General features: G+C 42.8%; 1 protein-coding gene across 1 annotated transcript in view; it reads left to right on the top strand.

The window, feature by feature from the left end:
• The window catches only part of PRMT8 (protein arginine methyltransferase 8), an 80,443-nt gene that overhangs the window by 33,165 nt on the left and 21,013 nt on the right, over positions 1-26,265 (top strand). The window contains exons 7-10 of the mRNA XM_036458023.2: positions 10,967-11,122; positions 12,285-12,348; positions 23,817-23,959; positions 24,567-24,654. Coding sequence (XP_036313916.2) covers positions 10,967-11,122; positions 12,285-12,348; positions 23,817-23,959; positions 24,567-24,654 — 451 coding nt within the window. The remainder of the gene's footprint in view (positions 1-10,966; positions 11,123-12,284; positions 12,349-23,816; positions 23,960-24,566; positions 24,655-26,265) is intronic.

The raw sequence follows: 26,265 nt of genomic DNA, 5'->3' as shown, positions 1-26,265 counted from the left end.
TCCTAGTTGAAGCTTTCCCTTCACCTTGTTTTTGGCCTCTGGTAGGAAATGAGTGGATGGATGCTTTACATTGTTCTTCGTGGAGAGAGGGCCTGCTCATTTTGTTATCAAACACCAGGGATCTCAGTTCTGCGGCAGACAGCTCACAGCAATGCCTTTGCCTCCTCAGTCTGGGCAAGACCCATATCTCACCATCCGGAGCCAAGCTGGCCGTTTGGCAGTCTTCTCCCGTCATTAACAAGATGCTCACAGGGCAGGCAGCAGCACCGCCAGCTTGCTGATTAATAGTGATCATTGAGTGTTTAGGAAACATGGTGCTTGGGTTTGATGAGTCGGCAAATACAAAGGAGAAGCGCTGGGTTTGGGGAAGGACACTGTTGGGGTCTAGAGAGCATAGCAGGAGGTGGTCTGGACACTTTTATTCTTCCATCTCATGACTCCATCCAGAGAGGACTCCATACTCAACCTTCAGAGGGTGGGATGAGGGAGAGGGCCCTGTGGCCTTCCATCATAGAGCCTCTTTGAGAAGAATGGAATCTTGAACAGGAACAGAAGAGACAGGTGCCTGCCGATTGAGGCCTCTGCTCAGAGTGGAGAGGGCTCGCTCTGTGACCTCCTGCAGCCCCGCTCTGAATTCTCAGCATCTTTGATAGGTGCTGGGCATGGTGCCTCAGCTGCCTGCCAGTGGGCTGTGTTGCACCCTGGGCGCCCGTCCCACTCCTGGCCAGCTCAGTTCTTTTGACAAGCTTGCTGCAGTTTCTTTTTTTCTTTCTTTCTTTCTTTCTTTCTTTCTTTCTTTCTTTCTTTCTTTCTTTCTTTTTAAATGTTTTTATTAAATTATTATCTGTGTACATATTTTAACATTGCCTCCCCTCCCATACATACTCTCCCTCCCCAGAGTTTTATGTCCATTGGTTGTAGTTATATGCATGTATACAAGCCCTTTGCTTGATCTCTTATCTCCCCCAGATATCCCTACCCTCCCAGCTGTAATTTGACAGTCTGCTTGTTGCTTTACTATCTCTATATCCATCTTTTGGTTCATCAGTTTATAATGTTCTTTATTATCCATAAATGAGTGAGGTCATGTGGTATTTCTCTTTCATTGACTGGCTTATTTCACTCAGCATGATGTTCTTTAATTCTATCCAGGTTGCTGCAAATGATGAGAATTCCATCTTTTTTATGGCAGCATAGTATTCCATTGTGTAGATGTACCATAGTTTTTTTATCCAATCTTCTGCTGACGGCAGTTTCTTTTGAAACATTCTTCAAGACTTCATTTCTCAGCAATTAGTCAATGTGCTGTCACATGTTTAACAGGCAAGAAAGCTGGGAGACAAAGTTATCCACAGCTGGAGCTAGGAATTGTTCTCACCAGAGTAGCCTGCTCTTAAATGTCTGAGACCTCTTTGGGTCATTCTCTCCCAGGGATGATTAAAGCAGGGGTGGAGGAGGGAGAACCTTTACTTTGGACAGGCCGAGTGGAGGAAGATTTGCTAAGTCACAACTTTCCTTCTCTAAAAACTTGCATCTTTGGACCTAACTCCTGGGGCCTGGAGCCTAAGGAAGGGAAGAAGGAACCAAAGAAGAGACAAACGGCAATGAATTAAAGGAGAGGAGGCACTTGGGCAGCTTTGCTTCAGCAACAGTAGGATTTGCAGAGGTATTGAGCCAATCTAATTCCATCAGGAAAGGCTGTGAGGACTTTTAACCATAACTGTGAGTAAGAGATTTCTGAAATATTTGCTTTTATTTTTTCTCCATTTTCTGCTCACTTCTAACAATTTCTTTGCATGGATGAAGAGGGTTATCATCACAAAAGGCCAGAGCTAACACTTATGTAAAACTTATTACATTTATTTAACTATCACAGCAACCTTATGAAGTAGGCGCTCTTATAACCCCATATTTCAGATGGGGAAATTGAGATACAGAGTCTGCATGATGTTCTGTATCAGAGAACTCAAAAGCATTAGAGCTGTGATTTGAATGTGGGAATTCTGGCTCCACTATATGCTATTGTATTTATAGAGCATGGGTTATGCACCATGCCTTGTGCCTGGTTCTGGGGAAACCATCTGCAGTGTGTGGTCTTGCACTGTAAAGTCTTGCAGTTTTGATGTCTAGAAGTCTTGGAGTGTTTGATCCCAGACATCTTTGGGAGGGAAGGTTTTGAGCTCACTTTCAAATAAGTTAAAGCCAAAAGTAAACTCAACCTAAGTAAACCCTTCCATCCTCAGATTTTAGTATGATCAAATATATGAGCTCTGAGGCAGCAAAGGAAGTAGTTAGTGTCTCCGCTGAAAAGCAAATAGTACAATATCTTTTAGTCCCAGGGATTAAATTCCCTAACAGAAGGATTAAAGCTACAAACCCATCCCAAACTTGCTCAATTCCTGATTGGATTGAACTGAGAAGCCCATCACTCTAGTTGCCTAACAAAGGAAAAGACAGTACTTTTTACAAAATAAAAAGTAACAACAATAAAAACTAACAGCTGGTAGTGTCCTTACACATTATCTACAGTTATTGTAAGATGTAAAGAAACAGGAGAATTTGGTCCATAATCAAGAGGAAAATTAGTCAATAGGAACAGACCTATAAACAGCCAAGGCCTCAGAAAAACCCTTTAAAATTACTATAATAAATATTATTTTTAAGATATCTCCAAGAGAAGATGTATATAATAGATTAAATTCTACAATAAAAGTACAAGATCTAAACTAGATATTTATTATATGAGATTAATAGCAAATAGGATACATAGGAAGAAAAGATCTATGAACTTAAGGAGAGACCAGTAGAATTCATCCATAAAGAGAAAAAAAAAATTGACAACAAGCTCAGTGATTTGTGGGACAGAATCAAATGGTAAAACATGTGAGTTCCAGAGAAGAAAAATAATAGGGAAGAAAAAATATTGGAAAAAGTATAGATGGATAAATTTCAAAGAGTGATAAAAAACAGCTTGCTCAAGCAATAAGGCCACATCTGAAATAACTGAAATTACCACCTGATTATGTTTATGATAATCCCTAGTCATTCTCTAAGATCCATCTCTGTCTTCTGCATTGGCCAAATAGACACACTGAATGGGGATGTGGTTCTCCAGGAATTCATCTCCTGGACTGATGGGCCTCATGGAACTAGTGTTAGTTCAGAGCCAGTGTCCAGTAATCCTCAAAAATCTGTCTTTTTTTCCTCCAATGTTATCACCCTAATAAATGGCTGCAAGCCTTCTGGGAAATGATTAACAGCATCAGTTCTTGGCAATGCAATAGGATTTTCCTTCAGAGGACATGGCTTTTCCTTCATTCAGGGGGTTCTATAATCAAGTTCGGAATCGTCAAGGACTGACTCTGGTGATTCAAACCAGACTTCTGCTCACCAGATCGACTAGTATAACTTTTCTGCTTAAACATATTAAGCAAGAATTTAGTATGATTCCTTTTTATTTCTTTTCTGAAATACTGCAATCAAGTAGTAAACATCAAAGATCTTTGCAATTCATACTATTCTGAAAATCTTTGGCTCTCATGTCCTTCATAGTAACCGTGCCCACCTCATCTTTGGTGATTAAATGCTGCTGCATTTTAGCCCCCACTATGTCAGGATCTCAGTTTGATGTTATTCCCATAGTATTCAGGGATCTCAGTTTAGTGGTAGAAATTCCTCCTGCAATTTCTGACTTATAGAGAAGAGCCTCTACAGAGCTCTTCAAGGATGCTGGCCTCCTCTCACAAGTTCATTTCACACAGCTGTGGTGGAAGGTGTGCTATCTGGTCTTGGTGAGTAGGTCCCACATGATAACTGCACACAAATGTTCTGATCTCCCTGATCCTTTGGGTACCTCCCTCTTTGGCATACTGAGAAAGTTCTGACATTTCAATTTCATTTAATGTAGGCTAACGTTGGGTCCATGTTTCAGTCAACCAACCAAACCAATAGTTAGAAGCATTTCAAACCTCTGAAGCTAAAATGGTGAACCCAGAATCTCTGGTTAGTGATCCTATATCAATAAACTTGGCCCATCCACTTTTATTTTCCTTTCATGTTGATCACACACTCTTAATATACATTTCTAACCCTGACCACTTTTGTTCAGTAGTTAAGAGTCTTGGCCCATGCACAGAAGGGTCACATGTTCAATACCAGGTCAAGGGCCACAAACCTGCTTTGCAGGTTTGTTTCCCTATCCCAGTTGGGCACGTGCAGGAAGCAACCAATTGATGTGTCTCTCTCACATCACTGTTTCTCTCTCTCTCTCCTTCCTCCTGGGCTTCCACTCTCTCTAAAAATCAATAGAAAAAATATCCTTGGTTGAAGTTTAACAAAAAATAAAATATATTTCCATATATATTACCTAGTTTTCAGTCTATATAAATAAAAAATATCATGTATTTCTTTTCATGTGTATCATACCTCCCAATGAGTCACTCTATACTTTTTGGGACTGCTTGGAGTTTAATCTAGTTGTAGGGAAAGCAGCCAATAAGGTTGGTGAGGGTAGGTCCTGGAAATCAGCAGTACCTTGCTAGCAGGTACCTCAAGGGAGGCCAATGTATTTCTTCAGAAAAAGAAAACTCCCTCAGGCAGGGGTAAAAGATGCTTCTACTGGCAAAGAAAACTTTGACATTTAGGTCCAGCTTCTTTAGAATTTAACCATATGTTCCAATTCCAATATTCAAGATCCCATTTCTTCCCAAAGGTGCCTCAACTTTAACAAAAAGGTCCTGCAGGGATGAAAATTCAATTTGTGTTGTAATTCAGGCATTTTCAGGATTAGACTTCAGATTTGGTTTGCAGAAATCTTAGCCCTGCACCTACAGGAAATGCCACCCTTCTTCCCCCGCCCTGAGAACTTATAGACTCTTTTAGGTGCTATATTCAGACCCTGAACTGGAAGTTTTAAATCCCTGTGCTCATGATTTGTTTTCTCCAAATTTTCTAGCAAAGTTAGTAGTAATCATCCAACTAACCCACCCCATTACATTATTCAGTGTTTTGACCAAAATGTGCTAAGGTAGCAAATGCTTGGCCACTCAGTTTTGTCTTCTATAGATACTTTATTACAGGTAACTCATGTTAAATTTGAGTAACTTCTTTGCCATTTTATGCTAGTGACTACCAGTGCCCCCTTTACCAATGGCAGTAGAGCTATTAGTGCCTTTAAAACTCAGAACTGATTCAGAGAATACAACTTCAGGTTCTGTTCCTTTGGAGCTATCATTGGCACCAAACTCTATATCAGTCAGGGTTCAACAATGGAAGCACATCCAGTAGGAATATATATATATATCCATGTCTGATGTTGGAGATTGAAGTCTACAGAACAGGTAGCTAGAATAGAAATTTAGATATAAAATAAGGGAAGATCAGGAGCAGCTAGAACCCATAAGCACAAGATTGAACCCTTCAACAGGATGAAACAAGTATTCTTCCGTTGCCTTTGACCTTGGTGACCTATAGAGCCTGGGGTGTTTCACCACGGAATTACACACCTGGCCCAGGAGTCAGAGAAGCTGATTTTGAAGGCAGAACAATTGTGCTTCTGCCATTGACATATGTGTACTATAAAATGGTTCCTGCTTCCTTTTTGCCTTTTAAGTCTCACAGGAGTCTCTCTTGTAGCCCCACCTAACTGGAAAGATAATGGAAAGAGAATTCTGTGAAATGTAGTTCAGGTGGCCAAGGTGACATGTTACAAAGCCACTGAACATGTGTGCATAGAGCTTAAAAACAAGAAGCAAAATCTACAGAACTAGATGGAGAAAAATACAAGTCCCCAACCATAAATAAAGATTTGTTTTAATGCTAATTTATTGGTAATTGATAGAACAAATGTACAAAAAATCAGTAAGGCTGGAGAAAATTTGAACAATCTTTTGACATGGTCAAATAACCTAACCTAATTGGCATTTCTAGATCATTGCACCACCAATCTATAGAATGCGCATATTTTTAGAGTGCAGATTGAAATATTCAGTAAGATAGATCATATGCTGGGCTGTAAACAAATCTCAATGAATTTCAAAAGGTTGAAATTATGCACAGTATATCTCTCTATAAAACCCTAATATGTAAATAGTCCAAGCAGCGGAACAATCAAACAACTGAACAATTGGTTGCTATGACGTGCACTGACTACCAGGGAGCACGTGTGGAACATGGTGGGCATCAGCCATGGCAGGATGGTGCATCAGGTGAGTGGGGGTGCCAGACCAATGTAGGGCACAGGTTGCTGTCATCAGGGTGAGGCTTTGGTGGTTCCTGAAAATTCTTTGCTTCCACACACCATGCCCAGCCCGGCACTCACACTTGCTACCAGCATCAGCCCTGCTCGCACCTGCTGCTGGCACTGGAGCCACTGCTTGCACCTGCTGCTGGTGCCCTGTGCCGGCCCTGATCACCTGGCGCTGTCAGCAGGTGCAAGTGGTGGCTGCTGGCCCTGATCATCCCTGAGGGCTTCTCCCCGCCCCCCCACCTTCCCCCCTTCCGTTACTCCTGAGGGGTGATTGGGGCAGCATTTGCCATTTGCACCTGCTGATAGCACCGGCACCCACTGCTGGTGTTGACCCCAATTGGTCCACACTGTCAGTGGGTGTGAGAGGGGTCAGCACAATCAGCACATGGGAGCGGCGGCAGTGGGAGCAGGACTGCAGGCAGACGGGGGACCAGAGGCTGCAGTAGGAGGGGCCAGGCAGAGGCACAGAGGGTGGGCCAAGACCTAACCCTGTGCCACTACAACCTTGTGGCCCACAGTTTCTTTCAAGGTGCATGAATTCATGCACTGGGCCCCTAGTTTTTCCATAATAGAATTAAATTAGAAACCAGAAACAATAAATTATCTAGAAAATCTCCAAATATTTGGAAGTTAAACAGCACTGAGAACATGGTCAGGAAGAAATAACAAGAAGTTAGAAAATGTTCCAAATGGAATGATAATGAAAACAATGCAATGAACTGAGCATGTCCCCTCAGGTTTCATATGTCAAAATCCTAACCCCCAATGTGGTAATATTAGGAGGTGTGGCCTCTGGGAGGTAACTAGGGCATGAGGGTCAGCCCTCATGAATGGGATTAGTGCCTTTCTTAAAAGAGACTTGAAGGCTTGCTGTCTCACTCTTCTCTCTGCCATGTGAAGACACAAGGAAAAGGCAACCACCTGCCGAATCTGTGAATTATACAGACATTTAAAAAAGGAAAACATCGATTTCACCCAAACTTTTTCAGAAAATGTATAAACAGATAACACTTCCTAACTTGTGTGATTAGCTCAGCATACTAATCAGAGAAGATAAGAAATTTATGATTCTATATCTCTCATAAATACAGATCCAAAAATCTGCAACAAAATATTAGTAAATAAAGCCCAGCAATATTTAAGAAGGTAATTCATCATGACAAAGAGTTGATGGAACATTTGAAACCAATTTTTCGAGTTCACCACATTAACACAATAAAGAAGAGAAGTGGTAATCATATTAATAAATGTAGAAAAAGTATATGATAAAATTCATTAAACCCCAATTTATGATAAAAAAAAAAAACTCTCAAAAAATTAGAAATAGAAGATAACTTGTCATACTTCTTGGCCTTTTGGCCAAGTTCATATCTTCAAGTGTAGAAGATAATGTTTCAGTCTGGTAAAATACATTTATGGAGAGGCCACAGCTGAAATTATACTTAATGATGACATTTGTATATCACTGAACAAAAGAAGGATGCCTAGCATATTATTGAATGGCCATCCTTGCCAGTGCAATATAGCAATGGACACATAAAGTGCGTGTGTCCCTTTCCCAACATAGCAAGGGGAAAGAACAAGAAATAAAGGACAAGATGGAATGGACCCACACACCGGGTCCAGCGCATGGCCACTGTGGTCACCACTGTCCCTGAGGCTGCCAATGAGGGAAGTGCATGTGACAGGATTCCTTTTATTTGAAGTTCTTCAGTATCCATTAAAAGTGATTTACTTTGCTTTCTGCCCTCTCACCACACCCCCCTCTGTACATGGCCCGACCCCCACATGCGGGCATTTGAGACCTTGTGTGGTTGGAGGATTGAGACAGGCTCTCTGGTCAGAGTGTAGGAGTGTCTTCAGGAAAAGAACTCGTATTGGGGCGTCTTGTTCATTTGGAAAATTGTATGATATTTATTGATTGTATCTATTGCCAATGTTTATATCCAATTCTAAGATTTCTGAAAACAATTCTTGTTCCTTGCTGCTCAGAAAAAGTTTGCTGAAGACACCAGTTCACTAAAAGCACTGAAATGTGCAGCATCTGTGCTGCGTGACATCGCAGAGCCGAGCTTCTGACTGTGGGTTGCTGGGCCAGCTAGGAGCCAGCATTGGCCTGGTTGAAGGTGGGCAAGGGGAGCATATTCAGCATTGCTCACTGAGTTTGGGTAGCACTCTGATGATTTGTTCACTTCAATAAAGACAGATTTGGGTAAAAAAAATAAAAAAAGAAGTAGAAAGAGATAAAAGGCATACAGATAGGATGAAAGAAAGATAGGATGAAAGAAGTGAAATTGTATTTATTTGCAAATGACAAGATGTTTTTACATAGAAAAACTAATGAATCTACCAAAATATTCTACTAGAATTAATATGTGAAGGAGCAAAGCTGCAAAATACAAGGCCAATATATATACTAAAAATTGGAAAGTAAAAATTAAAATATGTCATATATAATGCCAAAAATAGTTAAGAATAAGTTTACTTTAAAAATACAAGCCCTCTATACTGAAATCTATAAAATATTGCCAAGAGAAATTAAACAAGACCAAAATAAATGAAGAGTTGTATTTGTGTTCTTGGATTGAAAGACTTAATATTCCTAAGATATCAATCTTTCCCAAATTGCTCTATAGGAGTCAGTGCAGTTCCAACCAACTGCTTCTAAAATGTATATAAAAATGCTGAAGTTCTAGAAAAGCCAAAATAATCATGTCAATGAATACCTAAGTTGGAGAACTGACATTACTTTATTTCAAAGTTAATATAAACCCTATGGTGATCAAGTGAGTGTTAAACTGGTATAATGGAACAAATCAGAGAAGACACACATATACAGTCATTGATTTTTACAAAGGTGGTAACACAATTGAAACAAAGAAAGGATTGTTCCAAAGGATCTCCCTATGTAATCCCTTGGGGAAAATAAAGCCTGATGCTCGAGCCATCTACTTGTATGAAGCAAATGAACTCACATCCCATAATTACACTACATATAAAATTAATTTGACATGAATTATAGCCTAAAAGTAAAAGCCTTAACTATAAAACTTCTGGAAGAAAGCAAAAGAGAATATCTTTGTAACCTTGGGGTAGACAAAGAATAGGAAGGGCACAAAAAATTCTAATCATGAAAGAAAAAACTAAAAAAAAAAAAGGTCTTTATCAAAATTAAAAACTGCTTTTCAAATGAGAACATTAAGAAACTGAAAAGGCAAATCACGGATTTGGAGAAGACATTCACAATATGTACATCTGACAAAGGATTCATTTCCAGAATATATAAACTTCTATAATTCAATAAGGAAAAGCAAATAGCTCAAGAAAAAAAAAGACAATTCACAAAAGAAGGTATATATGAATAGCCCATAAACACATGAAAAATTATCTATATTAATAGCCATCATGGAAATGCAATTAATACCTCAATGAGATATTAGTTTATATCCACTATAACAGCAATTTTCAACTGGTGTGCTGCTACAAGAATTTTTAAAATATTCAATAACTGAACTCTGTTCCCTTAGATTGTCAAACAAAAAAATTTCAAGAGCCAACACAACAATATCTGTCCAGTGTTAATGAATCAAAGTTATACCTATTTTTTTTGTAAGATCAACAAAAAATGTACTTTTGGTGTTCCACAGAATTTTAGTAATCATGTGTTCCATGAGATGAAAAAGGTTGAAAATCACTGCAGTATAATAACTAACATTAAAAAAAAACAAACCCGATAAGTCTAATTGGTGTGCATGTAAAGCAACTTGAATTCTCATATATTGCTGGTGGGATCATGAAATGGCACAACTATTTTAAAAAAATGTTAGGCAATTTTAAATATAATGAAATACCTACCCTAATACCCAAAACCCCACTTCTATTTATTTATTCAAAGGAAATAGAAACATGCATCCTCAAAAATGCTTTATTCATAACAATCCAAATACCTATCAACAAGTGAATGGATATGGTCATACAATGGAATACCAGTCAACAAGAACAGGAACAAGAATAAGAATGAGAACCGCGGTAACAAGAAAAAAGGAACAGACCTTGGATACATGCAAGAAAATGAATGAATCTCGAAATCTTTATGCAGAAGAAACAGATACAAAAGTGTACATATTGTATGATTCAATTTATGAAGTTCTAAATCCGACAGAAGGAAGCTTTGGTGATAGAAATTAGATCATTGATTGTCTGGAGTGGGAGTGAGGATTAATTGCAAACAGGCATGAAAGACTTTCTGGGGTGATGGAAAAGTTCTGTATCTTACTTATGGTGTGCATTTCTAAAAAGTCTTACACTTAGTTATACTTTTAAAACCTGTGCTTTTTATTGTATGCAAGTTATACTAAAAACTATACTAAAATTATACCAAAAGATTCCAGGACTATTGGTGATGACTTAGAGTGTTTGCTGGTACCTTGAATAGACGAAGACCCCTGCCTCATCGCCATGCACAGGTTAATCATGTTCTCCTTGGGCTGGAGGCAGCTGTAATAAGTAATCTAGTTTCTTTCTTACCACAAAACACTTAAATAATGGTAGGAAAAGGAATATTGGTCTAGCTGCCCCACAGTACTCTTCTGTGGCTTGCCTAATGACATCATGAAGATCCTTGAAGAATTTGGCTGGACAGTCCTGGGGCCCATGACCCTGGCGTACTCCCAAGTAACTTGAATGCATTGACACTGACTTTTCTTTCCTTCCATACAGGAAATGCTGAAGGATGAGGTGCGGACGCTCACTTACCGGAACTCCATGTACCACAACAAGCACGTGTTCAAGGACAAAGTGGTGCTGGACGTCGGGAGCGGTACCGGGATCCTCTCCATGTTTGCTGCCAAAGCAGGGGCCAAGAAGGTGTTTGGGGTGAGCCACCCATCTCCCCCCCCCCGCTTCCTCCCCAGTCCCTCTCGGTGGCTTCAGCAGAGCTGGCCCTGCCCCTTGCCTTCTCCGGCCCTTCCTAGTAGTACAAACCCTGATCCACCCCTCTGCTGAGGTCACACACTCAAAGAAAAAATCAAGTGTGCCCCTCAGGAGGCAGGACAGTCTCCATGGCTCCCTGTCACCCAGGCATCACTCCTGGCCTCTTGCCCTGGTGACTGCTGACATTTGCAAAAGATTTTTGACTTTTCAGAAACCATTCCAGTGTCATCAGGGCCTCATAATGCTTGAGAGGCAGTGCAGCATGATTACACCTGTGAGTTCTGGCCTGAATCTCTGCTCTTCCACTCATGAGATGTGTGATCGTGGGCAATTCATGGCTCTGTACCTCAGTTTCCCCAATGTATAAAATGGACATGAAAATAGTGTCTTGCCCATGAGGTCATTATGAGGCATGAAAAGTTTAATAGATATATAAAGAGCCTAGAACAGAACCAGCATAGGACAGATGCTCAGTGTTTATTAGGATAGTCGGGATAGGGCGCTAGGAGATAACAACAAGAAGACCCAAGAGCACTGGGGCAGTTTGTGGTGGGGCCTGAGTGTGAAGGTGAGGTGCCCTGGATTTAGCACAGTCTGGTCTCTGTGGAGGGCCAGCTAAAAAAGTGAGAATAGCTCTTGGGCAACTTCCCCTCTGTTTCCAGCACCATTGACCCTCTCCTGTGCTCCCACAATGGTCTTCTCTCAGCTGATGGTCAACTACCAACTACTCCCTCAAATACCTTAGGGGGTGGTAGGAAGATAATGTTGAGGGAGGCTCACAGCACCTCTGGTCGGTCCTACATCCTCTCCCAGAAGGACAGTGGCTGTGCCAACTCATCCAACGCTTCCCTGGTCCGGAAAATGAGGTCTGCCAGCTCCTCCAAAATCTCCCAAATTAGACACGGGCCTCCATGGTGAAGTCCAGCCTGGCAGCAAAGGCACCCCACAAAGTGGGAGGGCTGCACTGTAGTTTTTAATCTGCCACAGATTAGCAGTGACAGCTGTGGGCACATTATTGCACCCCTGTAGGTCTCAGCTTCTCTGTCCCTTAACTTGGTGCTGTCGTATTTTTGATGTGTTGCTCCTTTGTTCTGTGCCTTTCTAGATTGAATGCTCCAGTATTTCTGACTACTCAGAGAAGATCATTAAGGCCAACCACTTGGACAACAGTAAGACATACCTCCATGTGTTTTCCCATGGATGGAGGGGGCTTTTACTTCCTTGTTTGAGTGGAAGAGAATGACATGAATATTAATCCCTGAGCTCCCATGTCAACATTTACAAGTGAATCAGAGAAGTGAGTTGTTTTTTTTAAGGACAGGAGATACGAAAACATGTGTATGATTCAATGGTCCAGTAGAGGGGAAGAACAAAATTGCAGACACAGGAAAAGGTAAATTTAGGAGCAAAGACCTTGAGAAGGTAAGAGGGCCTGTGGTGCAAAGCACAGATGGAGGGTTGACCTTTCTCTTGGAGTAGAGACAGTTTAACCACAGTAACAGAGGGAAAAGGGTGAGGGATGCGGGTTCAAATGGAACTGGGGCAATGATGGGAAACCTTTGCTTTGTTGCTTCTATTTTGTCAATGAAGAATGAGAAAGTCATTGGTGGGAGAGTGTAAGTGTTTTTTGGAGATGAGAAGAAATAGAATGGTCTTTTAGAGAAGGCAGGGAGGGAAAGCTAACACCATGGGTAGTGGGGATGGCTGGGGGCCAGCAGCCTTGTTAGAGGTGTATAGACATAACTATGCATTGAGCTCAGTGCTCCTACTATGCTCAGCAGCCTTGGTGCAGTGGAGGGGACAGCTGCCTGGGTGGGGGCCCTGCTGGGAGGACACACAGAGGGAGGGAGGAAAGGAACCAGAGTTAGAATAATGAGCCTTGAAATCTGAGCTGGGTGAACAAGGAGGTGAGGGAGTGAAGAAGCACAGGTAGGTGACTGCTAGTGAAAAAGGTTAGGGGTGGTGGGTGAGCAACACCTGTGGGGCCATGAGCAGAGCCAGCATCCAGAGGCCTCTTTCCAGCCTGGGTAGAAGAAGTGTTGCTCAGATAAACTGACTTAGGGCTTGCCATTCAGTACCCGAGATCTAGGGTTTGTCATTCAACCTGTCTTGGTTCACTTAGGGCCGGATCTTTTCTGTACACCCTTCAGGGAAGTACTTGAGCTGGGTAGAAGTGACACAAGGTGACCTCCCCACTGGCCTACTAAAGATGGCAAAAGAAAGCGGTGGGTTTTCCCTGCAAGGGAAAACACCTGTGTGTTTTCATCTGGCCTCCTTTTCCCCAGGTCTATAAAGTAGGACAGTTGGTTTCCCATTTAACAGATGTGGAGATTGAGGACAGGAGATGTGGGGCAGAGCCTTTGTCTTCACCTCTCCAGTACTCTTTCCTAAAGTTGATGTGGAAGCTCATCAATTCTGAGTGCCTGCCAATTCTGGACATGAAAATGAAAATAGATGTAAAGGCGGATTTCCTGTCAGAGTTATTGAGTCTCAACTCTGGGCTTTGAGGGGCCTTCAAGGAACATTTAAGAATCCCCCACTCTGCCCAGGCTTTATTTGCACATGGATTCCTGCCCATTGAAGGTCTGTCCAGCCTCTTACTCTTCACCTGTCTCTATTGCCTCCGGCTCTTGGAGTCTGGAACTGTAGCCTCCAGGCTCACCTCCCTGTTCTGGCTAGCAGAGGGCCACTGTGCTGCAATGTTGGTAGCAGAGTGTGGGGTGAGAGGAACTCACAGAAGCGGAGAGATCCCTGAACTTCAGGAGTAGAGAGGTCTGATGCTGAAACTTGCCAGGAAAAGAACTGCTCAGCCCCTGACCACCCCTTCTGATTCACACTTCATGGTCCCCACCTTCCTTCCCTGCCTCAGACTCCTATAACTTCTTAAAATTCCCCTCCCCTTCCTTTTCCTCTTCTTTCTTGTAGCCTGTAAAACATTCCAATAGACAAATACAACTGTGGGTTTTTAGCTATTTGCGAGTAAGTTGTGACATGGTGCCCAATCATCCTTGAACACATGAATGGATATAGCTACAAACACGGGCATTTGTTTATATAAACACAGGGAAGCCATTGAAATCAAGAGAGTAACGTGAATATCTTGTCGTTATCTAGTGCTCAGATCCTCATCACATCCTGCCAGTTGTTTTCATCACACCCACAGCAAAGGGATTCAGTTGCGGGCAAGCGAGTCATTTGTCAACGAGTTTCTCTTTCCTCCAGGCTGCGACAGACTCTCCTCCATTTGGTAGCCTTCGACCACAGGCCGTGTTCTGTGAGTGCCCCTCGGTTTGGGCTGTGTGAGTGTGGCTCTTCCTCGGTGATGCACCTGCGGGAACAGCAGTCCCACACTGGTTCTCCCTGTGCACTGGCATGCAGTTTGGGTTTCCTGGTTCCTGACAGCATTGACTTTGACCATGTAGTTCAGGCAATGTCTGCTAGACTTCCTCATGGTCAAGTTACTCTTTCCCCTTTGTAGTCAGTAAGATTTTCTGGGACAGGTACTTCAAAACCATGTAAATACTACTATTTCATTCCTCGTCATTCATTTCCAATTTTATTCAATAGACTGTATTTATTATTATCAGTACTTACTTTGATTCTCAAATTTTCCCTGATTTGGCCACTGGAGCATCTTCAAGCTGGTTTCTAAGTTCCTTTGACATGATTTCTTCACTTCCTGTGAGTGTTCTCATGTTCTGGCATGGATGTTTCAGGCTCACTTTATACTTTCCATGCCTCTGTTCGAGGACCAGCCTTCTCTCCAAGCCTTGATTCCATTTAGTGGACAGTGGCATTTAGAAATGAGGACTCGGGGCTAAGTGTGCTTCCTGACTGCAGGGTGCGGATGCTCCCGGACTATCTCAGAAGAAAGAATGTGTGTGTGTGTGTGTGTGTGTGTGTGTGTACACATACATACTTATCGAACATGCATTTCTACATCTATCTGCACATATTGTCAGTATGAGTCCATTTATCATACTTCTCCACTTCTAATCCAGCATCACGGTGTCCAGCTTTCACATTCCCATGCTTGTGCCTCATTTATCAGAGCATGAAACTCTGCCTCCTGTTATTCTGCATGTGTTTATGTACTGGATCAATCCCTTGTGTGTAAACAACCTCCCATTGTTAGCACCTCCTGCCCCTGCAGATGCTTCTGTCACCCGGTGCTGGGCTCCGACACCCTATGCCAGGCAGCTGCCCACAGGGCACCCTCCCTTCCCTGCTCAGGCTCCAGTTGGGCCCCTGCAGCCCCCTCCCCTTTCCCATACCAGGGTGTCCTGCTCTCCCACTCTGGCTCTGATGTACTGTGCTGGCTGCTCTCACTACTCAAGCTTCGTCACCTCAAGCTGGAGTAAGCATCTACCCCCCACCCCTCCTGGGGCAGCATAGAGGTCTGGTTCACTCAGCCCCATGTGATGGCTTTAGGATGAACTTGTTCCATGCTTCCTATGTTGACGGCTCACATTTGATTTTGTCATTGAGTCAAAGGCTAAGAAGGACAAACAATTGTCCTCAAGTAAATAGCCAGCCCTGTGCCCCATGCCCTGTCCTCTTTCCTGCCCCTCACACACACTGTGCCCAGGAGGAGGGGCCTTTAGAAGACAGAGCTGCTTTTATCTCTGCCTCCTCAGGTAGCAACAGTGGGTGGAGGGGAGAGGTGGCCAGGGTCCTGTCAGCTGCACAGCTCATCCAGCCTTGGCATGTGAACTAGAGAGGGGACAGTTTAACTGCACAAATGCTTCCATGGAAATTCTTTTGAAATTCTGTGTCAGCCAGCATTTGTGTGTGTCTCTTGAGTGTAGGTGTAGAGACATAAATACCAACACAGGACATAAAATACCTGCCACCCAGCATCAATCAATCTCACTCCCTCTCCACCTCCACACAGCTCCTCAGGATGGATTCTTTCTGTGTAGCCATGCAGCTCCATGAAGCCATGCAGCAGCCATGCAGCCCTCACACAGTTGCTTCCACATGCGTGGCCCCCACACAAGCCCACAGCCTCCTCTCTGACTTGGGCTCCGACAACTATTATTTCCTCTCTTTCTCTGCCCAGGAAACCAGTGGGCTGCTGCTATGCTTAAAAAGGTAGATTCACTTGTAAATGTTGACATAGGAGCTCAGGGATTAATACAATTTTATTAGTTCTAGAAACAAAAGAAATATACCCCTATTTCTCAAAAATTAAAATTACCTTTTTTTCTCAGAAAACGAAAGGTAAAAAATGTATCCCTTCTTTTTTTTACTGGTGCATGTCCTAAAACTCACCTGTCATGGATGGAAGGGGCCTGAGCTTAGCATGACCAGAGTGGCAATGGACAGAGGGGCCTCTGCTACGTAACTTCAGGGGGGTGTTGGCACATTGCTTCACCTTTCTGAGCTCAGCTTGCTCCACGTAGAGGAGATATGTCCATGAACAGCTTGCAGGGTGCTGGGGGATCAGGCACGTCAAGTGCCTGATATGGGGCTTTCTGGGTAGTAGGTGCCTACCAAAAATGAGCTTTGCTGGCCACATAGCTCCAAGGCTTTTATTGACGCTGCATGAACTCTCTGCTCTGCAGCAGTCCTCTGGGCTCTGCAGTCATACAGTCCAGGATGATTTCTTGAACAGGGTCTTCTGAAAGCCATGGCTGTTAGAAAGCACCGCCTTCCAATGAGAGGCATTCTCCTCCCTGAGGGTTTCCCACTCAGTGCTCCTTTGGAGCCAGATGGAGTGAGGAGGCTCCTTCACATGGTTGCCTTCCTCCCATATCTCTAGGCAAATCCTTTCCTCAGTTCCTTTACCCTTTGTGCTGGTCTGAGTCACCTTTTCTTCTGCCCATGCCTCTGAATCTCTCTCACACTTGGACAGTCAGGCTAAGAAACAAGCACAGCCAGGCAACGGCCCAGATACTGCACTTGGAACAGTGTGGCTCCGGTTCCATTAGCAGTTATGGGAGAGGCTATGCCATATTGGTGCAGAATCAGAATCAACTACATTTGCCTACTGGCAAGTTGTAGCTCTCAACCTCTATCTGCTGTGTGGATGTTTTGAATCTAAATTGAGTCCCACTCTTATTTATATTAAACATCACATTATTAGATCTGGTCCTTCCTTTCAGAGCATCACTCTCCTAAGGTCATTGTTCCCTGCTTGATGTTACTTGTATATTGAATAGGTGCCCAGGGGTGATGTGGAGGCTTCTTCATGCTGGTTCTCACTCAGCTCCTAATCTGAACCTTGGAATTCAGTCAGGTAGCCAGTTATGAACCCATACAATAATTTGTCACCTTTCCCATAAAGATATCATGGAGGTGAGATCTGGTCAAACTCACTTTCTGTGTCTCTGTTTCTTCATCTGTGAAATGGGAATTATAGTGGCACATACCTGATAGGGTCATTGTGAGGGGCACCAAGTTCCAATATGTAAAACCATGGTTTATTGGCGTGGGCTCTACAAGCTCCTAAGAGCCTGTTGTTAAATTGTCAATATTGTTAAATTTGTGGAATGGATGAAGTCACTTTGGTGTTTCAAAGTTGGTCACTGTGGGCGTATTCACACTACAGAAATTAGCAAATGTGAAAATCAGGGCTTCTTTCCTGGAGAGCCAGTTGTTAATTGTCTATCAGCATAATACTGTGTAAAATACAGCAGCATCCGGAGGGCAGGAAGCAGGCAATAAATGTGAAGTATTGTTATTATTGCTTCACTTATTAACTTGATCAATAACCTATCGAAAGAAAACAAGGTGAGTTAGCTGTGATGGTTTTTAATGACTTGTACTAGTGCTCCTGGCAGTTTGTGACTTCCTTTTTCAACTGCTCCAGAGGCCAGTTCACAATCTTAGCACTGGGTTTCCTGTGCCCATCCCTCCAGGCATTAGTGAGCAACTCTCCTGGTCCTGTGCCAGGTGAGGGGTGGATCAACACAAATAGGACACAAGGTCTTTGCTGTCATGGAACTTAGAGTCTCACAGAGAAGGCAAAGATCAAAGCAAGTGAACAAACAATATAAAAGAATTAAAATAGTGAAAGCACTTAGAAAGAAGCATGTTAGAGTTATTGAGAAAAATGGGGCATCCTCTTTCATTGGGTGGTGGCAGTGGCTTACTGGAACCACTCACCCCACTTTGTGAGTGATTCTGTGCTTCTCTTCCCAACCTGCCGTGAGTAACATTGTGGTGAGAGCTGAAATCAGCCATGGTGGAAGTATTTGCACCACAGACATCAGCAAATACTAAAAATCAGGGCTTTCCCCCTCCTCACCTCACAGAGCCTGTTGTTAAACATAGTACAGCACAGTATTGGAAAGAGGCCCTTTTCTGAGTAGGGAATTGAAGCTGAGACCCAAGAGATTAAGAGAGGTCAGCATGCTTAGAGTAGAGGGAAGAGTATTTACACAGAAGGACTGATGGTACAAATTCCCTGGGGTGGGAGACACATTCTACCTGTCCCATGTATAATTAGTGAGTGAAAGCTGGTATACCCTCCTGAATCCCTGAGCCTAGAGGAAGCTTTGCTGCCTTCTACATTCCCATTGATTTCAACCACTCTGTCTAGTACCATTCCCTTCTTAATTTCTTCCACATTGGTCCAGCCCACAAAATCATCTGCACATGGCCAGGTGGTAGGGATCTGCTTGGCTGTATCATGCTAGGGGTTCTAAGTGGTTGATGATAACTTGGGGTAGGGATGAGTTGTGGCATGGGTTTGATTACCTGAGTGTTAGAACAGTCAGTGCTTAGGGGAACAGATGTGCCAAGCAGAAGCTCTGGCCAGGGAAGGGCTCTGGCCAAAGCTAAGAGCTCTAGCTAAGCTGACTAGGCTCTCAGCCCTCAAGGAAGCCAACCAGGCTAGGATATGAAGCCAGATAGATTATGCACTGACAAGGCAGAAGCTCAGGCCCTATGTTTTTGGTTGAATAGAGGACTTGGGAAGAGAAAGGGGAACCATATTTAAGTTTCTATTATATTGAGTATACATAGCACCTAGGCCTCCTTGATGCCACTCCATTATGGAGTCTGTTTCCTGCAGGATATATCCCAAGTGTCATCAGATATTGAGAGTAATGATGTTGGTATTCTATTTCTTCCATCATCACTGGCTTACAAATAGGGGTGGGTTTGACCTTGTAAGGGGTTTATCCATGTGTCTGGTCCCTGGAGAAGATGAGGGTGGAAAACCAAGGTGAGCTGATGGGTTCTACCTCTACAATGATTCCCCCTCTTCTCACCCTACCAACCATCCCCACCAACCTTTAGGGGAAGAATGGGTTGTCCTTGGCCTTCTCTGATTTCTTGTGGCATTCACAACAATCCCATGGTGAGCTGGATTGTCTGATCATTTGCAGATAAAGAAAAGGAATCTCAGGGAGGTTGGTGACTTGTACCTTTTGACTTCTGTAAACTCCAGTTCTCTCAAATAGAACAAATGGAAAAATGAAACCAACCTCACGGGTAACTGTGAGGATTATGTAGACAATACATGTAAAATCACCGTGTAAGGTGCTATTCAAATACTGATAATTTTTTTTTGCCATCATAATTAGACTAGTTTAAAGATCTTTTGTCTCTGAATTCAATACCCCTTTTCCCCCCCAAAGTTGATTATTCATTCATTCACTTATTCACTCATTCATAATCTTTGAATATTTTTGAGGAGTCAAATGCTCTGCTAGATCCTGGAAATAGGAAGCTGAAATACTATTAAGAGGAGACCAGAGGCTAGAGGTGAGTCAGGTCCTCAGAAGGTGCAAGGCAGGCAGTGTGGCTGTTGCCAAAATATTTTCAATAGGTGTGTAAGAAGCATAGTGAGGGTGTGGAGGGCAGTGAGTGGCTGTGCTGAGATGAGGGTAGTGTTCCGGAGGCTCCGCTGCCTCATCACGTGCTCCCTGTCCTCCCACTCAAGACCCTCATGCCCACTCTTCTGTGGGACAAGATCTGTTTTGGGAAACAGTAAGGAGTCTACAGTGGGGAAACCACTCAGATGGACCATGAGGGACCACTTACTCTCATGAACATACTGGAGGCTCAAATGAGATCTGGCTGACCTGTCTTATAAAACAACAATAAAAGCATTAAAACAAACAAACAAACAAAAAACAACAAACCCTAAACGGTTAAACCAATGACCATGAATTAGAATGACTACATTTATGTAATAACCACTCAAGCCAAAAAGAAAAAATAATCTCACTAAAAACAACTATATATATAGTTGCCTAATTTGTAAACTTGGAGTTGCAGGGGGGAAATCTCCCTATTTGGAGTATATTGCCTCCTGTTGTGTATTTAATTATGATTAATCATTCTAAACTTTACAAGCCAGGGTTCTGTCACCACTGGTGGAACAAACTTTCCATCATCCTTACAGAATAAAGATATAGCTCTAGAGAGTGATCTCAAAACAAACTTGAGTTGACACAGTGTTTGTGATGTTGGATCCAGATTAAGAGTGAGGCTCTGCAGCCTATTGCTGCTCAGAACCCTGATATCAGCAACTAAGATCCCCTTTGAAAAGGCTTGCCATGGAGCACTGTGTACACATAGAGTTCTTTGAGTCAGCCTTATACCATACACTGGCCAATAACTCCTAACTAATTGCCATAAAGAGCTATCATTTTGCCGATTGGGAAACTGAATCTCATAGTTTAAGTAAAAATTGGGTGAGACTACCTCTGATGACACCGCTGGGCAATTGTATTTGGGTCCATAGAAACAATGTGGCCTCTTTAAAAAAAAAAAATCATGCTTGAAATTGGTTCAAATCAAAGTCAAACTGGACATTGCAGCCACTGGTTCTTTATTGATGTGTGGTATTCCCCAAATTCGTAGAATACCTTACACATGCTCAACACATATTTGAAAAATCAAAGCATTTTGAAGCTGCAAAATATCTTAGGGATTTTTAGATTCAATCTTCCTCCTTCCCTCCTCCTCTCCCCCCATTCATGAACTCCATTCCCATGGAGTCTATCTAGTCCATGGAATTGTCCTAGAGAACCTTGCACTAGGCACCAAATGAGGAAACCAAGGCCCCCCCAAAAGAGAAACTATTTAATCAAGGTTGTCAGCTGAAACAAGAGCATAAGTTGACTGCCTCCAGGACCCAGTATGAGGTTGTGCAGGTTGGGCGCTGCACAAAAGCAACTGGGTGAGGGGATAACTGGGGTGTGAAATCTAGTCCACAACTGGACTGAAGGGTGGTGTGTCTTTTTCCTTTCACAAAGGAGCCATCCACTCACTGTGCCAAGTGGGGGGCACAGCTCTGAGAAATGTTTGGATGCAGAAAGGCAATGTTTAATGAACGGAAGCACAGATTGCTGAGTGTTTTATGGGTTAATTGATTCCTTCTGCCTTTTTTGTAAGCAGAAACAGTATGCTTTTTGCTGTTCTGTGATCTACTGTCTCTTTGTATCTCTGCATCTTTGTATCTATAGGAACAAATGGATAAGAGGTCTAGTGTTGAGAACAGGGGCAGTGTTCACTCACTCTGGGGGCACTCAAGGAATGTCCTATACGTACCTATCTGTCGGACTAAACTATAAGTCCTTGTCCATTTCTGCTGCTTGCAGTCCTACTGAAGTCTAGTCCATGGAATAATCCTGGGGAACCTTGCACTAGGCACCAAGGCAGAAGATATCTTCCTGGGCCACTGGGAGACTGTGATCTAACCCATTCACTCACTCACTCACTCACTCACTCACTCACTCACTCATTCATTCACAATGTTTGAATGTTTGTGCCCATGGATATGTGCAGACATTAGTGAAGAGCCTTCAAGAAATGCGCACAGAGAAAAGAAAGAAAGGCCACTGAAACACCTTAAAAATGTTTAAAAAAACAAAAAAAAACCAAAAAAACAAGACAAGAGTGGCTTTGCACACAAATAACTAAGCAGGTGGATCAGGCATATTTGTCAGTGTGGTTTTTGTGTGTTTTTTTTTTTTTGTGTGTGTGTGTGTGTGTGTGTGTGTGTGTGTGTGTGTTTTCAGAATAAGAAATAAACTGGCACTCTATTTGCATTTTCAAAAGCCCTTTACTTTGTCTTCTTGTGAATTCTCTTGGTGCTTTCTGGGCCCTACCCTGGACTGAGTTCCTGCTCATGGCTCTCAGAGCCCCCAGAGAAGCAGAATATTAATGCCTACTCCTTCCACCCCTTCTAACCCTTTGAACAAGATTGCTCTTCCTGCTCTTTCTTCTTGGGGGTAGAGCTTCTGAGCAGTAACCAGGAGGGTCACATGAGCCTAGGCCTCAGTGGAGAATGACCTGGGCCAGTGTACATCTGCCAGGTGTCTGATTCTTTATGGAGTAGGCCTTATCTGATTAGGCCTTAATGAAATACCAAATATTGGAAAGTAGAACATCATTAGAGGTTGCTAATGGGCACTCCATCACCCACCTGCATTATCACTGTGAAGACAGGAAATAAAACCAGTGACCTGTGGACCCTTTGCCATCTAGAAGTCTCCAAGCCAAATTAATTTTTGTGAAACTCAGATTCAGAGCAGATGTGAGTTTTGAATTTTATTATAACTCCAGAATACAGGTCATTGTTCAACGTTCACAGCAAAGCTCAGGCATTGTGTAATTTTTCAGAAGATAGTGCAGAAAGAGGGTTTCAGAGCACAAATATGGGTAACCTTCCAGAAGAAATGTTCAGATGGAATCAACCAACCAATACATCATCCTGTCAATTTCACAGTGACATCCAAGAGAGCTTTTGCTTTGATCTTTACAACAATGAATACAAAGAGAGACCCCAAAATTAGATGTATGTGTATGTAAAATGATCAAAAACCCAACTAACAAGTTTCTCCTGCCACAGGTCTTGGGAGGTCTTAGAAGTGACTCATTATCAAAAGCCATTTAGAGCAGGGGCTTTGTCACGGCCCATCCCCTCCTTCTCTCTGGTCAGCAAGAAGAAAATGTCAGAAAATGTCTACCTTCTGCTGAGGCCTGGCTCTGAGCCTGGCCTTCATATGTGTTATTTCATTTTGTCAGTACAACCACCTGTTACGTAGATGTTCTTTTGGGCTGTTCTTTAGAGAATTGGAGTTTGGTTTGGTCAAGTAACTTGTGGAAAGTAGTAATACAGGTAATAATGAGATTATCCAGCACTTACCACAAACCCAGGTTTTTCTGACTGCAGAGCCCATATTCTTGTCAAAACACTATGTTGTCTCCCTCATGAATCCACTGGGGAGTGAATCTGGTTGTGAACATATGCAAGAGCAATAGAGTCATCACTCCAGCCTTCTCTGAGTTTGAATCATCATGGACTCTAACATAGGGTGAGGGTCATGAGAAGAGTGTTAGAGTCATGGCATATCAGACCGTGGCCCTATTTCCATGGCCACATATAACCTCTGTAAGCCTCAATTTCCTTAGTTCTAAATAAGAATAAAGTGTTTACTTCATAAAGTTGTTGGGAGAAATATGTAATATGGTGCATGTCGTGGGTTTAGTCCACCACATAGTAATTGCTCACTACATTTTAGGGAGAAAATGTGCAAGTAGCTTTCAATTCACTTTGTATAAACTAGCATGGTAGAGGGTGAGTTATGTCCCACCCTAAACATAGAATCAGAAACAGGCTAAAACCTTTAGATAAAGCCCTGCAAAGTATGGCCTTGGGGTTCGTATTTTCCAGTTATCACCATATTTAAGGGTAAAGTGGAAGAGGTGGAGCTGCCTGTGGAGAAGGTAGACATCATCATCAGCGAGTGGATGGGCTACTGCCTCTTCTATGAGTCAATGCTCAACACGGTCATCTTTGCCAGGGACAAATGGCTGGTAAGTGTCCTGCATGCTCTCCCCTTATTGGTCTCTGGCTACCTTGCTGTTCTACCCCTGACCTACAGCCTAGAAGAATATGGGGTCCTGGGCTAGAAGATAACGTCACGTCTCTTTAACCAAGGTCTGTTTCAGGGAACAGAATGATGGTTCCTGGGCATAATATGTCTAACTGTCACAATATTCTTCTGTAGGTCTAACCTTGGTTTCTTTCACCACAATTGAAACCCATTCAGTGTTGTCAAGACAAAAGTTTATTATAGTCAACAAATACTTAGGGTTGCATGGCTGCCAGAGAGCTGAGAGTGCTTCTGACCTTGGCTTCTCTAGGCTAAAAGGTCATACCACCTTCCACTATTCCTCAGTGGACTTACCTTCTCCCACTTTATTTGCTTTATTGTTTCCATCTGGGTCTCTCAATTCTCCTTACTATAAAATAAAAAGTGAGCACTGCCAGCTGAGCCCTAAATAGCCAAGGTGACAGTCTGCTGAATGAGAAATGTTGGCAAGGAGATGCCTGTCTGGTAACTCTATGTGCAGTTCAAAATGTGATGTCTTTGTCAGGTGAATAGATTACGAGACCCATTTCCCCACAATTCATCAACAGAAACCTGGAGGGCTTATGTTTCCAGACCGGGCAGCTTTGTACGTGGTAGCAATTGAAGACAGACAGTACAAGGACTTCAAAATCCACTGTAAGTCACCTTTCATTCTCTTTTGGACTTCCCCCAGCCCTCCCCTCTGTGTTTAGGGTGGGAGGCACATCAGTGGGCCTGAGATGCGCAGCTAGTTTATAAACATACTGCTATGTCTGTAGAGTTCACCTGAGCCTTTCTGGATTCCTCTCTCTGCAATGTTTTCCTTTAGTCCCAAAGGTGGCAGGTCTGCAGAGAGAAAATAAACAAGATGGCTGGTATAAGATAAATGGCCTGGGGGAGAAAATAAATGCAATGTTAATGAAAAATAAGTTAAAACTACAGAAACTGAGCTTTTGCAAAGAACAGCAGGCCAAGTGGCTGGAAGTCAGTAAGTTATCCCCAAAGTCCACCACAGGGGTCAGAAATGCTGGAACTTTAGCCAGGCTAATCATCCTGACTCCTGCCGTCATACTACTCAAACTTACCAAAATGATATCCACTCTCCTTCACAGTACTATCCTCTGTGTTTTTTTTTTTTTTTTTTTTGGGGGGGGGAAGCAATGGGGGTATGGGGGTGGGAAGAGACGGAGATTGCTCCTGTGCACGTGTGTATATGTGTGTGCGTGTGTTTTGGGAGAGTCTCATATCTAAATTTGTATTCATATGCTTTATCAGGTGAAAACTTGTTCCCTTAGATTTAAAAAAAAAAAGCCTAAAAATATCTTCATTGTTTTATCTTGTCCAAAAAGGACTATTTTGTTCTATTTAATTTAAAGGATAAAATTTCTCAGGGAAACAATTCTGGTTCTCAGTGAGGTTATACCATATCTCCTAACCTTTCATAAGGTTAGAAATGGCCACATCGCCCCAAGCAGACTGAACACGACAAAGCAGCAAAGCACTCCTCATACAAGTAACACACACATAATTCAACCCAAAGCGCAAGGCAGAAACTCTAGAAATCCGATGAACCCAGCAGTTGCTGCCCCTCTAGTTGTCCAGCCCTCTTAGCCAGGACGACTGTGGAGGGTCACAGACTGAGCAGATGATAAATGCCTCCTGCCCTGAGAGGCCGAGACTCAATAGCTCGGCAAATTGATTCACAAAATGCCTTTAATAGTTGTTAGTGCCACAGATGAGACCTCAGCTGGACTGCTATGGAATGTGTGTGTCCACACCCTTCTGGAAATATAACATCAAAGAATGAAGCTGAGGTTCAGAAGAAGACAGAAATGGATGATTTGAGGCTCTGTGGCCTCTCTCTTCAGCCAATCGGACATCATTTTTAATATTTGACAGGATTCAGAGATAGGGTGGCCTAGGTTAGATGGTTATGCTTTGAGATCAGCCAGCCTTGAGTTCAAATCCTCTCTGGGTTGCTTTAAGCAAATTATCTAACACCCTTGAGCCCAAGTTAGAGGTAATATCACCATCCCATAGACCTGTCATGAGGATAAAGGAGATGGTGCATATCGAAGGACACAGCAGTTCTTGGTGCTCTGTGGCACCAAACTGGTCTAGTCTCTGAACTGTTGTTCTTTAAGCCCCTTTCTGCTCCTGGCTCTGGCCGATTGCTAAGCTTTCTGGCCTCCAGTGGCTTAGAATCTGGGACAAATGTGCTCTCATGGTAGGTTGCAGAAACAACTCAACTGTGAATACTGATCAAAT

Source organism: Pipistrellus kuhlii, unplaced genomic scaffold (assembly GCF_014108245.1).
Source record: "Pipistrellus kuhlii isolate mPipKuh1 unplaced genomic scaffold, mPipKuh1.p scaffold_m20_p_3, whole genome shotgun sequence".
Classification (NCBI taxonomy): domain Eukaryota; kingdom Metazoa; phylum Chordata; class Mammalia; order Chiroptera; family Vespertilionidae; genus Pipistrellus; species Pipistrellus kuhlii.
Note: the sequence above shows the minus strand (reverse complement) of the source record. Positions and strands in the feature narration are given on the sequence as shown.